A 17790-nucleotide genomic window follows, 5' to 3' on the forward strand; every position below is an offset into this window, starting at 1 on the left:
CAGAGGCTTCTTTTTGTAAACTCAAGACTGTGTAAGGGAATTGACTCAGGCATTTTAACTCAGTCTTTAACTCACATTTACCAGCTACATGTGAGCCTGGGAACACAGTTTAATAAAGGATGTTGAGGATCTACAGAGCAGCTTACAGGAGAGTGCTGTTTTTTAGTTTTTTTATTTTCTCTGGTTATAAGCTATCATTTTATTAAGCACAGTCTATTCTAGTTATCTCCCACAGCGTACAATACAGCAAAATATGAAGTCCATATCAAGTCAGAAGTTTATTCCTTCTAAGACCCTTGGATTGATTTTACCATTTATGCAGTTAACGTGAATTTTTTATTCCTTATGTGTAGTCCTAGAAAAATACTGTCATATCAAATTAAATTTGTAATTGAACATGTATGTCATTCATTCTTCTGAGCTAGGTGTTACAAATTAAGAAGCCATTGAACCAAAATTCCTGGCTTCAAAGTCTCATGGGAAGTGAAAAAGAAAAGCATTGTGGAAATAAGATTGCTTAGCTTTTAGACATCAGGAATCCTGTACTACTTTAGTGAATGTCCTGTGTAGACAGTTGGCCTAACTTTGTTCCATGATTGTTTTAATGGCATTTTAACACTAATACTATCAATATGATTTTTCCCTTTATGTACATCTAATAATTTATATTCTTCTTAGAGCTTCAGACTATCTTTTGCCTCTGATTTTGGAGGGTAGTGGGCAGTGACATGGTTTATTATCTCATTTTCTTGAGACTTTAACAATAATTATGTACTCATTATTATAGCTTTTGCCTTGCTACTGTCTAATATTCTTGCCTCTGCTGCCATCTTGTGGCCATTACATTTTTGGTTTGAAAGCTAAAAGTTCACTCTATTGCCTTTGAAAAAAGTTTTTGTTTTTCCATTTTGGAATGGGTACATTATCCTTTGGAAAAGGGTTTTTCTTCTAGGACCTTAAAGTGAAAAACCAGCGGATTCTGGAAGGTGTTCAGGATTCCCCAGCTACACCATCGATGAGGAAATGGGGTGACACCTTCCCTTCCCTATCCATCAATCAGAGAGAATGTCTGCCTTTCCCTCCCCCATCCCATGGGAGTATAGCATGTCTTTTCTGTAATGGCAGTTTCAAAGTAGATGTTGACAACCTGCTACTAATTGGGGCTGAGGAAGTGCCTCCTGTGCACCTTGAGAAGCAAGTAATTTTCTGAAAAGCTCCTTGCTTGTCCTAAAATCCTGTGGGTCTCTGAGATCCTGGCAACAGAGTGGCACTTTATGCTGTTTTGAAGCCCCTTTATTTAATGGATTTTCGCATGCAAGTCCAGGGCAAATGAACCTTGGAGTCATATACAGAGTTTTTCTCCTCAGGTAAATGTGGCTTTGATCTTCATTTATGACTGAGGTCATCTAGTCACATTGATTCTGGCAAGGTGATAGCAAGTGGCACCTTGGGCAAATATTGAGATTGTCCATTGTTGCCTAGGCAAGCTTCGGTGGAGCAGCCCATAGGTTAGAAATGCAGTCTGAGCTCAGAAGTGGCTCACACACATCCCTCTTACTTGCTTTCCTTCTGCCTACCTTCCACATGGTCTATTCAGCAGCCTAACAAAATGAGATGCCCAAAACCCATAGGCTCTTCTGGCACTGGATTTGGTAAATGAATCTTTGAGAAGTTTGCCTACATTTCTGGAGGCTGTACTAAACTGATTCACAACACTCCTCCTGGTCTTTCACCCCTCTAGAGTGCTAGTGTTCAAACTGGTGATCTCTGGAGCCCTGGCCAATTTTAAAAGTGGGATCAACAGTGAGTGCCAAATGGAAAAGACCATTTGTGGCTTAATCTTGGTTTTCCTCTCTATCTCAACAAGAAGTCACATGACTTTTAAAAAGCAGAGCTGGGGGCCTGTTGATTCAGTAAAGTGTTAAAAAAAAAAATTAGACTTCAAGGACCTCTCACCACTTGGAAGAGATTGCCTAAATTTTTTTTTGCTGTGCTTGGTTAAATCCACTGTGATTCTGATTGTGCCCTGAGGAATTCTAGGTTTATGAGGTAAAGTATCTTTTTCATTTCTTGGGTCAGGAATTTGTGAGCCCTCAGTTCTGTTTCACTTGAGCCCTGTTCCAGAATCTAGTCCTCTGCCTGCTTATAGATACAACAAAAATTTCCTCATACAGCAGAAAATAATGGTACTCTCTTTTTACATTAAAAAAAAATAGAGGAAAAAATAAAAAAGAAAGGGAAAGGAAAAACTTTGTCTAGGCAACTGTATCATCCAGTAATAGTTAATTCAAACCCCAACTTTTCTAAATACAACCTTCCTGTGTACACAAACCTTGCAGGCAATAGCAGTGTTGGGCTCTTGGCACTATGCTTATTTGTCCTTTCACCTGAGTAGGAGGAAGGAAATGGTCCTTTAAGCCAGTATGACAGTGTAATTGATACTCCTCAGGGGACCTACAGTGCCAGTATGCCAAATGATGCATAATTTTTAAAAAGTAGAATTTATTGTTATCAATAGAGTTTGCTCACTGAGAAGTTGGTATCTAAGGACACACCCTCTAAAACCATACCGACCTCGGTTATCTTGGGACTAGTATGCTCCTGAGGGTATTCTATGTTTAAATCTCGCTGCCTAAGGGTAGTCAGATCCCACTGTTTCTTATTAAATTTCACATCAGGTCCTCAGCTCCTTGTGAATTTTCTATAGTAACTAAAGTTCAAACATATATGTCTATAGAAATTTCCCTTTCCATTAGTTTTTCTGAATCTCATTCCTATTCAGATGTGAACTCTAATGGGATGTTATTAGCCCCTAAGGAGTTCTCTCCTTTTCTATTGGGCTACAAATGCTTTGTGCACTGTTTAATTTTGGGTAGCTATCACCCACCCCTAATCCCCATGCAGTTTCACTTATTTTTTCAAAGGTATCAGAAATATTTGTGGAAGAATTTAAATAGTGGGAAAGGAGATGCCTTTTGCATAAAAGGGACTACAAAGTAAAGCTGCGTGGGGCTCTGACGCATAGCTAAGGAGGCTTTGGGAGTAGTCCTGCAAGTAGATTGAGTCCCCTTTTGGGATAATTTCGAGGCTTCCTCTTTTTCTTATGAAAATAAAGTTTTGGGAATTCTTAGGTCCCACAGGTTTGATCATGGGGAAATAGACAGCACAAACTCACTGTGTCTTAAGAAGGCCAAGAATAACGTCATAAAATTCTTATTCTTGAAAAAAACGAGATAGAATTTCCAGTTGAAAGAAAATTCTTCCTCCAGGGATGCCACTTTTGGAGAGACATATTGGCAGCTGAACGTATTTTAGGACAAGTGATGGACAGGGAACATGTATTTGAGGATGTTTGAAGGTAACATTTCTCTGTAGGATAACGGTGTCTGTGGGAATTCTATCCAAAAATACTTCTTAAGAAGAAAACCTTTAATTCAGCAAGGATTTACTAAAATATCCACTTGGTACCCCCAATGACAGCCTAATTGGGAAATATTTACTGAGCGTTTCTTTGTGTTAGGCCCCAGGCTAGGGGTCAAGGGATGCAGTCTCTGACCTTGAGGAACTCTGCAGGGTAGAGGTGAGGGGCAAGTAAACCAGCAGGTACTAGACAGTGATGAGGGCGTTGCTGAGAACCTGTCAAACCAATTAGTGCCTTTACATCAGAGAAAGTTCAGTCTACTCTTTGAGGATGCTCAAAAAAAAAAGCTCCATAGGTGTCATCAAATGAGATAATGGCCTATTAAACGTACATGGGTTTTATGCATATCCTTACCTTGACTTGGGGTGTCTTCCAAGCCAGACTCCTAAGAGCAAACCCTTATCACACTGTTCGATGAGTTAGGTATTGTTATTACCCCCACTTTACAGATTAAGAAACTGATACACAGAGGGGATCAGGAACTTGCTCAGTATTATGCTACTTGTGTGCGGGTTGGGGCCGAGGCCTGGATTGAGACCTAGCCAGTTTGACTCCAGAGCTCTCAACCTTACTGAGCAGCCAGGGACCACTCAGTGAAAAGGAACTGTAGCGTGATGTATAAACGTGACTGCTTTATTAGCTTGCAGTTGACGTGTAAGTTTAAGATTTTAAGCAGCAGGGAGGAAATTTCAGTTTTGACTAAACGTTCTGGTATTACAAATGAGATAATAGTAAGTTTTTGGTTAAGTACACAAAAGCTTGTCTTAGTGTTAAACCTTTACTGCCACTGGGATACAAAAGGAGCACCTTTGCAGTCAACAAATGGGCATTTTGAGCATCTACTGAGTGCTTTTTTGAATGGGTAGAGGCAGGTTCCCATTTTACGTTAGTCTGAAGATGCCCCTGATAAGAAATTTCCATTTAGTTCCCACTTTCTGCCCAGCAGATCTGCACACACCCCACCACCACCACCCCTGTCCCCAATAACAGTCCTCTCATTTCAGTTTCTTATCTACTTCAGAGCCCTCATTTTGGAGCCCTTGCTCCAAGAAGTAAGTGGCCTTCATGCTTCAGCTACCCAAGGTCCCCTTGCCCTGTTTATCCTTTTCCTTTCTGGCTCCTGCAGACCCTGGGGCAGGGTGACCTTATTAAAGACTCTGTGAAACAAAGTTGTCTGTCTTCTCTTCAGAGACACCTCTCCCCTCCTCTACTGGTAATTCAAAATGGAACTTCCTCCTTATCCACTCCTTCCATCTCCCTGAAGAAAGGACGGGTTGGAGTAGTAACACGTGGTCATTGCTCACGGTGAGCAGCCAGTTACCATACAGTGATTGGATAGTGCCAAATCTCATCGCACCTCCCCGCCTTGAACCAGCTGATCTGGTTTCAGTGTTCTATGCCTGGCTTCTCAGGTAGAGGAAGGTGGGCACATACAAAATTGCTCGTGACCCTCCCCTCTGTCTCTTTGCAACTTTGGCTTTGTTATCTTCCTTCTTATCATTTTTCACTCCCAGCTCTGCTGTTTCCTTTCCTTATATTCCCTGGAATCTTCCAAGCAAGCAGCTGTAACTTTGTATGTCCTCTCCACCCAGCCCCCTCCCCCGCCCCCGTGGAAGAGGAGGAGAGAGCACCCTCTCCCTGTGGGGTTAGGCCTCGGTAGCTGTTGTAACCTGAGAAAAGAAGGAAAAAGGCCAGGCCTTTTGAGCCAGCAGTGAGCTCCTTGTGGCCTGCCGGAGGATAAGAGCCTTGCTCACTCAGCGCCCTCCCTCTCTTCTTTCCCCTCCCCTGCCGCCGCAGGGCCCTCCCCCATCCGCACACACGGGCTGCTGGGTAAGTGGCAAGATGGCTCCCCTGCATGTCTCCGGCTGATCGCCGCCGCTCCGCCAGTACAATAGAGCCAGCCACTACCAGCAGCCTGGCCCTCTTCCTCCTCCTTCTCCAGAGAGACCAGTCCAGCTGAAGTCGGGGTTTGCCGTGAGGACTTAACGCTTATCTCTTAAAAGCCAGATCTATTTTAGCCTCCCCTCACCGCCACCACCACCTCCCCTTCCATTTACCATTTTTTGGATCCCCAGTTGCTGCATCTCGATTTTCTCTCTCTGGATCGGGTGGTTGGGGAGGAGGTGGTGGGATCTTGGGACAAGGAAGGTGTTTTGGTTTTTTTTTTAATTTTTTAGGATTTTTTTGTTTGGTTTTTGTTATTTCTTCCATTCCAGAAAGGGATAAACAGCACTTCCAGGGGGAGAAAAAAAATCATGTTATCAGAAAGCAAAGAAGGGTGAGAGCTTCACATTTCCATGTATCCCTTTTCCCCACCGCTCTAGCCCCTCTCATCACCCTTCTCTTCCCCGTGGCTTTCATTCCGTCTTTCCGTTTTGATTTGTTTTCAGTCATTCTGCTTTCCCCCTTTGTCCTTCCTGCCCGGTTTCTAATTGGCCCCACTTGCCCTCTCTGTGTGGGAAATAGGTATTTTTTGGATAAGACTTTTCTTCAGATTTAGGCAGTTGAACCCCGTGTTTCTGTGGGAGCCTATTAGCTGGGGGCACATTTCCGATTTTCTCCTCCCCCCTTCCCATGCATCCCTCCCTGCCTGCTCTGGGGAGGCTGTTCTGACCTCTGAGTGTCAGGCAGCCTGTCGAGAATGCCGAATTTTCTGGTGATTATCAGCCTGGGGAGGCTTGCTTTCCCCTCTCTTGAGACTTAGGCCCCTGATCATCTTGATTTGATTTTTTTTACCCCTCAGTGTTTGGGTGGTAGTGGGGATGAGATTAGAGATAGAAGTTCAGGATGAAGACAGAAAAAAGAAGATGGGAAGATAGTTTATCTGAAGTGAACCTCTGGGATCGTTGCCTGCGATGGGAGCTAACTTGTGTGATTCAGAGGGGTGGGGGAGTGGGTTCAGCGTTTGTGAGGGGAGGATGCGTGGTGTAGGGGAGGGTGTGTCCTGACTGGGAGGCCTGCTCTCTTTATCTCTTGGAAGTTGGAATAAGGGAGTGGGAGAAACTGGGCGAAGGCCGAATGTAAGAACAATTCCTACACCTCTGAGCAGGTAAAAGTGGCCTGGTGCTTCCCTGAGCTTTCATACTCTGTCTGGCAGTTTTTGTTTTTCCTTTTGGATTAGAGAGGGTCCCTGTTGAAGCCTGAACCCTCGCCAGCCTTCCTCTCCCTGCAGCCCTCACCCCCACCATTTCTCCATTCCTGGTGTCTGCAGACCCTGAGGGTCAGTAGGCTTTTACTTACTAAGCAGTTGATTAAAACCAAGGTTGGGATCATCTGCCACAGCCCTGGCTGTTCTTTCTCCTCTTTTTAAGGAATCAGGCTTCCCTTAGTTTCTCATGCAGTTTGGTTAAATAAAGGTGTCTGCGCCCAGGTCTAGGGAGGCCACGGGGTTGTGGGCAAATCACAGTTACTTTTGAGGGACTTTGCAGAGAGGGATATTTCTCCTCTTCATATAGGGGTACTCTGGTGAATTATCTAAGAACATTGGAGCCCTGACCCCACACATCACAGCTTTATCCCATCTGGGCAGTGGGTGAATGTGGTTGCTGTGATCTGTGCTCTTCCCCCTAGGGAAACCGTTTCCTGGTTTTCCTGGGGGGACAAGGTCTCTAGCCTGATCTAAAAAGCAGCCCTCCCAATCCCACCCAAGTGATGAGGCATGGGGGTTTCCTTGACCCAAAACCTAACGTCTTGCTCTCTCTTCCCCTTGGTTCTTTCCTGCCCTTCCTTCCCAACCTCTCCCCATACTGACAGTGAGGAGGAGAAGGAAGTGACCATGGACGCAAGTGAAAACAGACCTGAAAATGAGGTTCCAGAGCCCCCCATGCCTATTGCAGACCAAGTCAGCAATGATGACCGCCCAGAGGGCAGTGCCGAGGATGAGGAGAAGAAAGAGGTAAATATCCAAGCCGCCTGCTGGGGTGGGTGGGCAGGAGTGGACCTGGGGGAAAGAATAGAGCACTCTGGTGATACCTCGTACACAGTGAGATAGCTTAAAGAAGGGACTAGGCAAAGACTTGGATCAGGATAGGGCCAAGGGAGAATTCGCTGGTTTAGCAAGGGAGACCCCTTGTGATGGGAACAGGGCTCCTTTATTCCCCTTTTCTTGTTGAGGAAGTAGTGCAGGTGGGGAAGTTTGTAACCAGCGGGAAAGTCAGTTAATGGCCCTTTAAGACCCAGGCTCAGCTTTCCCGGCTCCCTTCTCTAGCTTCTCCCTGTGGTAACCCCTCTAGCTTTCCCTCCTTTTTAAAAGTGTGTTGGAGATCAGCGCCATCTAGTGGGCCATGGTGGTTCTCAGCTGACCACCATGCTGAGGAATTTTTGTTCCTCATCTGCCCCCTAGTGGTCTCATTGCAGAGATGTAGCTACTTAGAAGCCAGCCCCTGGGGTTATCCCAAAGGCCCCTTCCCCATTTTTGTGACCCCTCTACTTACTTTTTTGTCATATATCTTATCTTGTGTCCTGAGCCCAATTCAGGGGGCTCCCCCCATCAGAGCCAGCGAAGTCTTCTTGGCTCTTAAAGTAATTAGAGCAAGAATTAGCTGGGTTTGGGAGTAGGGTAATAGGGTGGGAGGGACTGTTGTGTGTGTAGCCTTTCTTTGGTGTGTGTTGCGGGGGTGGGGGCCGGTGAACGTGATTTGATGTGCAGAATATTATTTATTACAAGGTCCTTCTTCCCCGTAAAACTTTGTCCAAGTACCTCATGTACGGTAATCCGCCCGTAAAATATAACCCTGCCCAACTGGCCAATCGCTGATGCCGCCTCTTCCTCTGGACCCACCCGCTGCTACTGAGCTGCCCAGTCAGCCGAGTCTGCTATCCAGGTGTCTTGGCCAGAGGGGGGCATGTGTATGGGATCCTGTGATGGGCCCCCTTTTGCCTCCCTGCCTTGCTTACATCAGGGGGCCAAGAAGAGCACTGTTCTGGAGAGACTTGTATTGAGAAAGCAAAAAGCATTTGGAAAGGGGTGGACTTGCATCATCTCCCTCTTTGGGACACCCCAAGAAGAGCTTGTGTCAGTGCTGGGGCGCCTGCCCACACGCCCTTGCCCTTTTGAGGACTGTGGGTTGCCTTATTTGCTACAGACTGTTGGGATCCCTATCTAGGGCGCCAAGACCTCCTAAAAAGTCAATGTTTGTGATCACAGTGCCATGCTGTAAAATACTGAGTGGGGCTCTCGGCTTAAGCTGTGACGACTAGGAACCCTGCAGAGAAGTCTAGGGTCTGAGCCCAGAGATTTAAGGCTGATGACAGCCCAGCCGTGTATCACCACTTGCTCATCAGATGGACTTTCCTTTGGTCCCTGTTGTCCATGGTGAAGGGCAGCATATGTTGGTTGCTCCAACTTCTCCTCCATCCCTGGAGGCAGGGGCTCATCCACCCACCTGACTGGAACCGCTGTCTCAGCTGGAGTCCCTGAGGAGATGCCACACACCAGTCTCAGAAGAAAAGTATTCTGACCTTGCTGCTGAATGTGTGCCAGGTCCTGGGGCTACCCACCTACTACCCCCAGGCTGCCTTCAACAGAGGCTCCATGATCCCACTCGGTGAGAGGACCCCCTCCCCAGTTACAGGCAGAGGAGAAAGGGACTCTGGAGTCATCACCTGGATTCCAAGCATTGGGTGGTGGTGTTGCTGCAGCTTGCCACTGATGGACATAGGGTCCTGCCTCTCACGATAAAAGGCCAGGACCATTTCTGCTACTTACAGGCCATCTCATCAGGGACTGCAAGATGATGCCCCTACAGGGCCGGGACTGATGTCTCTGCCCCCTTTCCCCCTGTACCCCTCGCTGAGCCTGGCCACCACCAGTGAACTGTCTTGACATCATGGAAACTGGGCAGCGTCCCCCCACACGTTTCCCTCCCGCCCCCCCTGCGCCCCTGGGAGGACTCTGGCAGTGCCGTGCTGACCACCACGCCGTGCGCCCACCTTTTTTGCCAACCCAACCCCCCACCAATTGCACAGCGCCTAGCAGGGAGGGCTCATTCTGATTGGACCGGCGGTTGACTAGATACAGTACACAGTGAGGTGCGATTGGCTGAACTGAAGATCCCAGGTGTGAGATGGTACCTGGAACATTTGTCATATTCCTAGTTTATTTTCCTCTTTATTTTCTTCTTCCTCCTCTTTTTTTAATCTTTTATTTTAATTTTTTTCTTTATCTTTTTTTCTGATTTCTTTATTGGATTTGTTTATTTATTTGGTTCATGTTTTTCCTGTTTTAATTAAGACTTTTTTTTTCTCACTAACTTACCCATGGAGAGCGGCCTGGCTAGGGGTCAGGCTGGCCCTTAACGGAGACCAAGGAGACTTGGTTAGACGACACAAACGGGGCTGGGGGGTGGATGGGGAAAAGGGATTTCATCAAGAGGGTTCCTGCCCTACCCTTTAGAAGGGTGGTAGGTCTTAGTTTTTCCAGAAATAAGCACTTAAATCTAAAAATGCTCTATTCCCTTTTTTGCTCTCTCTCTTCCTCTTTTTGCTCTGTCCACAGTCTTTCTCCCACTGAGTGTTTGGGGCAGAAACTTGCTCAAAAGCAAGTTTGGAAGTTTCTGGTCCTTGGCAGAGCCCCTAAGGCATAAGCCCTGTTTGGAGAAGAAACAGTAAGGCTCTGCTAGAGCTCCGTGCAGTGGTCAGAAAGTCTGAAACTCCCTAGGGACAGTCTGCCCTGCATAAAAACTTGTCTTTACCAAAGACACCTTTAAATTCTTTCTGCTGGCACTTGGCCCAGGAGGCTCATCTCCAGTGAGTGTGGTGCTGCCGTTTTCCACAGTGTGGTGGGCGTCCGGGCAGTCTTAACGGTCTGCTGTCCAAGCCACTCAGAGCCAATGTCAGTGGATGTCAGGCTGGGCTTTGAGAAGAGGAGGAGGGTTATGTTGTCAAAGTGCCATCCCAAAGTTGGTTTTCCTTGTTTCCTCGTGTTTTCCTCGAGTTAGCAAGGAAGACCTTAGAAGGACTAGGTGACCCAGCTCTGGACATAGCTTGTTGGGCTTTGCATCCTCTCGACCAGTAGAGACAGCGGAAGAGGGCATGACCAATGCTTTTAAAGGGCTGGGAGGCTACCGAAATTCTTCTTCCAGCTTATTTCTGGTTAAGCTAATACATAGGTGTGGTATGGACTAGATGACTTTTCCCTGCTGTGATGTTTGGTTTTATTTTTTTCTCTAACTTGCATTGATTCTGCTTCGTTTTTGCCGTTTGCCGCTTCTGTTTTGGTCTCTGTCTGTCTCTGTGTCTCTCTCTCTCTGTGTCTTTGGAGCCTATGCTAAGACTGCCCCATCTAACCTCTTTCCCCCCTCTCTGTGGGGTGTGTCTCTTTCTCTTTTTTCCCCTTTTCTTCTCTATACAGAGCTCGCTGCCCAAATCATTCAAGAGGAAGATCTCCGTTGTCTGTAAGTCTAGCCCCAAATCCCTGATACAGGTCCGGAATACCATAAAAATCAGAGTTGATAAAGAAGTAGATTCCCATTCTCTGTCAGTGGCATTCTTGTGTCACCCCCTGCCATCCCACCACCTCCACCCAGCAAATCTACATCTTTTTGGCATAGGTAGTGTTCCATTTTAAAATTCAGAACTTCACAAACAGTCCTTGTTATTTTTCCCCAGTCACACTTCTTTCTTAACCCTAATGAGATACACCGTGAGATGTCTTACCGTTTCTTATCTAGTCCTCCTGCTTTTATTATTTCAGATGTCTGAACCCTCAGAGCCAGGAGTGGGTTTGAGGGATTCCTATAAAATGCTTACCAGTTTATGCTTTATTCTAAGAGAGCATCTGAGAAAATGAGAGTGCCCACACCTCAAACAGTAACATCTTTAACATTTTCCCAATGAGGAACTCCAAGTTGACAAAAGTGTAATAGGTCTTTATGACTTAAATATATCAATCTGTAGTGTGAAAATAACCTAAAGCATGACCAGGTCACATCATGATCTAAAATTAAATTAATTTGGATTTTAGTATCACATAGTCTTGTTTTTCTCATTCCCATGTCGTCCTCAATCTGTCTTCCCCAGTACTTGAGATTTTTCTGCCACTAAAAGTTTAAATTGCTTACCAGCCTAGTTAGCTCTCCCTTGTTGCCTTCAGAGATCAGTAGTTTTCATCTTTCAGGAAGTGGCTCCAGGCCTTTTATTGTTTACTCTGAAGCATGGTTTCCCCAGTCCCCAAATGTAGTTTCCTTAAGTTAACCTTTTACTAAAACTCCAGTCGAAGGCTCTCTGTGGGTGTTGTGGTGTGAACCAGCAGAGGGCCTGAGAGCATCTAACTGTGGGGTCCTATTTCTTGGGGACAGCAGCTACCAAGGGGGTGCCAGCTGGAAACAGTGACACAGAGGGGGGCCAGCCTAGTCGGAAGCGGCGTTGGGGAGCCAGCACGGCCACCACACAGAAGAAACCCTCCATCAGTATCACCACCGAATCACTCAAGGTGAGGTGGGAGGGGCCGGGGAAGGGAGGATGAGACATGACGTGGGAGTAGACATGGGCCCAGTATAACGGGGTGGGGGGTATCTGTGTCCCAGAGCCTCATCCCCGACATCAAACCCCTGGCGGGGCAGGAGGCTGTTGTGGATCTTCATGCTGACGACTCCCGAATCTCTGAGGACGAGACGGAGCGTAATGGTGACGATGGGACCCATGACAAGGGGCTGAAAATATGCCGGACCGTCACTCAGGTAAGGCTCCTGCACCCACTTTGGGGGAGGGGGCCATGGATGCAGAGTGGGCAACTGAGTGAGGAGCTAAGGCGGAGTCCTAGAAGGGAAGTCTGCCATCTGTGCAGAGGGTTGGGTTAGTTGGCCCTTGTAGGGTAGGGGTCAGCAGGGTACCAGATCTAACCTGTAGCCTGTAATAAAGTTCTATAAGAACACAGCCACACCAGTTCATTTACTCTTTTTTTTTTGTTTTGTTTATTTTTGGCTGCGTTGGGTCTTCGTTGCGGTACGCGGGCTTCTCATTGCGGCGGCTTCTCTTGCTGCAGAGCACGGGCTCTAGGCGCACGGGCTTCAGTAGTTGTGGCACATGGGCTCAGTAGTCGCGTCTCATGGGCTCTAGAGCGCAGGCTCAGTAGTTGTGGCACACGGGCTTAGTTACTCCGCGGCGTGTGGGATCCCCCAGACCAGGGCTCGAACCCATGTCCCCGGCATTGGCAGGCGGATTCTTAACCACTGCGCCACCAGGGAAGCCCAGTTCATTTACTCTTGTCTCCGGCTGCTCAAGTGCTATAATATCAGAGTTGAGTAATTGCAACCGTATGGCTCACAGAGTCTAAAATGTTTAATATCTTGCCCTCTACAGAAAAAATTTGCCAATTCCTGCCTTAGTTTTCCTCATGGCAGAGTTGAGGCACTACAAATCCCAGGATCTGGTGGAGGTGAACCTAATAATGAAATCTCCTCCCTAGTGGAAGAAGCATGTTAGGTTGACTTCCCACCATCTCTCCCCGAGAAACCAGAAACTGAAAAGAATGTACCTGTTTGGTGTTCAAGAATCCCTCTGTAGGGACTTCCCTGGTGGTCCAGTGGCTAGGACTCCACGCTCCCAGTGCAGGGGGCCTGGGTTTGATCCTTGGTCAGGGAACTAGATCCCACATGCCGCAACTAAGACCCGGGACAGCCAAATAAATAAATAATAAATAAATAAATTTTTTTTTAAAAAAAAAGAATCCATCTGTTATCTGATACCTTACAGGTGGTGCCTTCCGAGGGCCAGGAGAATGGGCAGAGGGAAGAGGAGGAAGAAGAGAAGGAGCCTGAAGCAGAAGCGCCTGTACCTCCCCAGGTCTCAGTAGAGGTGGCCTTGCCCCCACCTGTGGAGCATGAAGTAAAGAAAGGTAGGTGCAGCATTACGAGTGAAACATGCGGCCCCCTGAATTCCCCGAGCACTTTATTTGGACCTCTTTTATTTAAAGCGTTTAATGTTTTCTGCCTTGTGTTCTAGTATTTTACACATGTCTTCTAGTTATCAAGCTGCTTGAGGGCTAGGTTTGAATCTGTTTAATTTTTGCATCTCCATAATGAGGAGATCCGCCTGGACCGTACCTGGCACAGTGCAGGTGCTCAGCACATTTAGATGGGACAGTGACTGCCGGTAGGGAATTCTAAAGTCCTGCTGGAGGTGAAAGAGCCAGCATTGCTCCCTGCTCAAAGTCATTCTTGTGCTCTATTTGATAGTGACTTTAGGAGATACCTTAACTCGACGTTCCATTAGCCAGCAGAAGTCGGGAGTTTCCATTACAATTGATGACCCAGTCCGGACTGCTCAAGTGCCCTCCCCACCCCGGGGCAAGATCAGTAACATCGTCCACATCTCCAATTTGGTAAGTCATTTTTTTCCCACAGTGCAGCTTGGTTTAGAGTCTGAGCTTTGGACTCGTGTTTCTTAGGTTCAACTCCGGGATCTGCCGGTTACTCACTCATTGAGTGAGTTATTTAACCTCACAACCTGTCTCATCTGAAAAATGGGGAGAAAAAAGTATCACCCTGCAGGGTTGTCTTGAGAATTTGTAGAGAGCCTGGCCCATGATGTCTCAGTCAGTGTTACCACTCTTCTCACATTCCTGATGGAGGGTTCCTAACCTCTCTGGCCTCACCCAGACTTGGACGCTATACTCCTGTGACAGTGGTGTGGGAAATCTTCAGACTAGTTACATGAGTATAGTTCTTGCCTTCTTTAAGAACCTGAAATTTCGTTTTCATTGGCAGGTTCGTCCCTTCACTTTAGGCCAACTGAAGGAATTGTTGGGACGTACGGGAACTCTGGTAGAAGAGGCTTTCTGGATTGACAAGATCAAATCTCACTGCTTTGTAACGGTGAGGGGAAGAAGCTGATTCTCTAGGTTGTGGCCTGTATTTCCTTTTGTGACCATCGTGGGCAGATTTGAGGGCACTGTGGCAAGTGGGAGGGGTTCAAGGCCTGTTATGACCCTCTGCCTTCTCCCTCCCTCTGTCAGTACTCGACAGTAGAGGAAGCAGTTGCCACCCGCACAGCTCTACATGGGGTCAAATGGCCCCAGTCCAACCCCAAATTCCTCTGTGCTGACTATGCTGAGCAAGATGAGGTAAGAAACCAAGGGAAAGGAAGGAGGGGGGTAGGGGCAGGGGAGGCTGTTATCTGCTAGATTCCAGCTGAGATCCCGGCCAAACCTGCGGTCACTGAGATTCCTTTTCCCTCCTCTTTGGTTCCTTCAGTTGAACCATGGGGCTCCAAAGTCTGTTCACTGGTACCTGGGCTCCTTTGGTGGGAGTGATGTCATCTTCATCCTGACTGTCCTTGTCCCTCCTCTACCCGCAGCTGGATTATCACCGAGGCCTCTTGGTGGACCGTCCCTCTGAAACTAAGACAGAGGAGCAGGGGGTACCACGGCCGCTGCACCCCCCGCCCCCGCCCCCAGCCCAGCCGCCACAGCACCCCAGGGCAGAGCAGCGGGAGCAGGAGCGGGCGGTGCGGGAACAGTGGGCAGAGCGGGAACGGGAGATGGAGCGGCGGGAGCGAACTCGATCAGAGCGTGAATGGGATCGGGACAAAGTTCGAGAAGGGCCCCGTTCCCGATCACGGTCCCGTGACCGCCGCCGCAAGGAACGCGCAAAGTCTAAAGAAAAGAAGAGTGAGAAGAAAGGTACTTAGCTATGGGGGGCACACATACTCAATAGTAGGTGGGAAAGGGACCCAGATGGGATGGGGCACAGTCATATGCATCAAGTCTGACTCACTTTCTTCCACCTCAGAGAAAGCTCAGGAGGAACCACCTGCCAAGCTGCTGGACGACCTTTTCCGTAAGACCAAGGCAGCTCCCTGCATCTATTGGCTCCCACTGACTGACAGCCAGGTGAGCGCCCACCTTCCTGCCTTGAGAGGCACTCTCAAGCTCAGGAGGAACCACCTGCCAAGCTGCATCAAGGCTTGGGAGTGAGCAAGGGGAGAGTCGTGTGACTACGAGAGTGAATAGGCCCAGGTATTGGCTTAGAATAATAAGGCAGAAGCTAAGCATCACAGAAAGAGGCAGTTTTAAGACCCAGTTGATTGAGTGGGCCATAGAGAAGCCAGACCCAAAAGGATAGAGGTAGACACGAGATGGGAACTCTGTGTGTGTCCCAGGAAGCTGGCGGTGCCAACCGTGCTTCTTGGAAGTTGATTTTAGTTAGCTGAGAAATCTGTGTTTAATAAACTCAGCCGTTTCTCTTTCTAATTTCTAGGGGTTTTAGCTTTTTAAATCTACGTTTCTTTGTGATGGGCCTTTTGGGAATTGTAGGCTTATGCTACTCCACTAGAGAGAATAGAGATTTGTTCACATCTAGTTAGCTTAGGAAATACCAGAGGCCAGGCATGGATGGTGCCACTACCTGTCGTGGGCATAAAAGATGAAGACTGGGAGGAGGGCTTGGGGCTCTGAGACAAGGACAGATGTGACTGCTGAGGCCCTCCCCCTCTCCCCCTTCCTGCATAACAGCAAGGCTGACAGTGGTCCCGAGCTAAGAGTGCAGGGTCCAGGTGCAGGGAGACCAGGTGAGACTCATGTGAGCAGGGCTGAGATTCCTGTTCTCTGCCTTCCCTGCCTGCTACAGATTGTTCAGAAGGAGGCAGAGCGGGCTGAACGGGCCAAGGAGCGGGAGAAGCGGCGAAAGGAGCAAGAAGAAGAAGAGCAGAAGGAGCGGGAGAAGGAGGCGGAGCGGGAACGGACCCGACAGCTGGAGCGAGAGAAGCGGCGAGAGCACAGCCGGGAGAGGGACAGGGAGAGGGAGAGGGACAGGGAGCGGGACAGGGGAGATCGAGATCGGGAGAGGGACAGGGACCGGGAACGAGGCAGGGAGAGGGACCGCAGGGACACCAAGCGCCACAGCAGGAGCCGGAGTCGGAGCACGCCTGTGCGGGACCGGGGTGGGCGCCGCTAGCCAGGAGAACACTAGGGAGAGCTGCAGGCATCGGCCACCCTGCCCCAGGGGGGTTCAAGGCCACAGAGGGATAGGTACAATCTCCACCACCCTGGAACCAGGGGTCTTTCACACCTTTTGCCCAGTGCTGAAGTCTGGCTGCCACCTGTCCCCACATACCAAATGGAGCAGTGGGCATCTTCCCACCCTAACCCGTAATCTGTTTCTTGGGACTTAGCCCTCTCCTCCCTCTCATTTCCCATTAAGTCTGTGAGAGGGAAGAGCTATGTTAGGGAGGGAGGTGGTTGGCCCAGAGGTGGGGAACAGCCAGGAGCCCCAAACCTCTCTCTTGTTTTTCCTCCATCCTGCTCACCACCTCCTTTGGTACTTGCACCCCCCTTTTGGGAACAGCCGGGGCCAGGACTGGGTCACCTATGAGCTGAATCAGCATCTCCTCCTGAGTCCCAGGGCCCCTGCAGTTCCCAGTCTCTTTGGTCCTGCAGCCCATGCCTCCTGCCCACCGGTTCCACTTTATATCCACCTTTTCCTTTTGTTCAATTTTTATTTTTATTTTTTTTATTATTAAATGATGTGGTCTATGGAAAATAATAAAAATCTGACTTAGTTTTACCTAGTGTGATTGAGTGGCTTTCCTTGGGCAGGGCCTGGGTGAGAGCCATGCTGAAGAGGAGGCTGCAGCATGCGGTGCAGCCAGCGTTGCCTGCATTCCATACACTTAACTTAGGCTGCTGCTACCCGGAGCAGGGACTTCCCACCCTCCCTCCATCCCTGCCTGGGCTCTGGCCACACACAGCTGTGGATCTTCCTCACTGGAGGGCCGAGGGAAAGACGCCCTGGGAAAAGGGGTGTCCCGGTGCTGTGCTAGAGGCATTTGGTCACCTGCTCACCACCTTCAAGGTGCCTCCCATAACTGCCACCAGAGGGCGGCAGCCGCTCGCTCAGTAGGCTCCTGTAAACGAGCTTCCCAAAAAGGCTCCGTGCCCTCCCGCCGATGTCGCCTCGGTCCCTGACCTGTTTGTTCCCTGGGCCCAGCCCGCGGACTCCCTGGACCCTTCTGCTGTGCTTAAGACCCCCAGCCGGCCCGCTACCCTTCCCTGCACAGGTTCCCAAAATGCCGCCGCCTCACGGCCGGGGTCCACAGCAGCCTCCAAGGCCGGGCCTGGGACGGCGAGCCGGGCCTCCGCAGTGGGCTCCAGATTCCCCTGCTCACCGTGCGCTCGCCCTTCGCCCGGCTGCGGGGGGCGTGCGGGCCGCTTCGCGCTCCCGGGTGCGCCTTCTCCTCTAGCTCTTCGGGAACGGCCTGGCGCCGTGGCCTAGAAGCCCTCCCGCCCGAGTGCCCCTCCAGGCGCTGCGAGCCCGGCCCGGGAGGGGCACCGCCTCTGTATGCGCCCGGCAGCGCCGAGGGGGCGGGCAGCAGGCACCACCCCCGCCCCCCGCTGCGCGGCCCGGGCTGGCCGGGGAGGGTCGGAGGCTGGG

At 49.2% G+C, this 17790-nt stretch overlaps 1 protein-coding gene and 1 long non-coding RNA gene across 6 annotated transcripts; one reads left to right on the plus strand and one right to left on the minus strand.

Moving 5' to 3' along the window:
* The first annotated feature begins 5261 nt into the window (after positions 1-5261).
* On the plus strand, positions 5262-16923 carry LOC309622272 (apoptotic chromatin condensation inducer in the nucleus-like). The gene is given in 14 exon segments (XM_082409396.1): positions 5262-5316; positions 5319-5395; positions 5638-5699; positions 7175-7316; positions 10773-10815; positions 11719-11852; positions 11947-12099; positions 13115-13256; positions 13597-13742; positions 14128-14235; positions 14376-14483; positions 14717-15041; positions 15151-15251; positions 15988-16923. Coding segments are annotated over 14 exon segments (1908 nt in total). The 5' UTR covers positions 5262-5276; the 3' UTR covers positions 16315-16923.
* On the minus strand, positions 12117-17730 carry LOC309622273. Of its 5 annotated transcripts, none has more exons than XR_014240657.1 (5): positions 17525-17730; positions 14650-14759; positions 13108-13232; positions 12897-13023; positions 12117-12474 (listed from the first exon to the last, which is right to left on the minus strand). It is a non-coding gene; the product is annotated as an uncharacterized lncRNA (long non-coding RNA). The 5 variants fall into 5 exon arrangements; XR_014240658.1 differs by having other exon boundaries at positions 12897-13003; positions 17525-17727; XR_014240660.1 differs by lacking the exon at positions 12117-12474 and adding an exon at positions 12481-12645 and having other exon boundaries at positions 17525-17729.
* Between the last annotated feature and the right edge of the window lie 60 nt (positions 17731-17790).

Source organism: Balaenoptera borealis (genome assembly GCF_965194805.1).
Source record: "Balaenoptera borealis genome assembly, contig: HAP1_SCAFFOLD_1977, whole genome shotgun sequence".
Classification (NCBI taxonomy): Eukaryota; Metazoa; Chordata; class Mammalia; order Artiodactyla; family Balaenopteridae; genus Balaenoptera; species Balaenoptera borealis.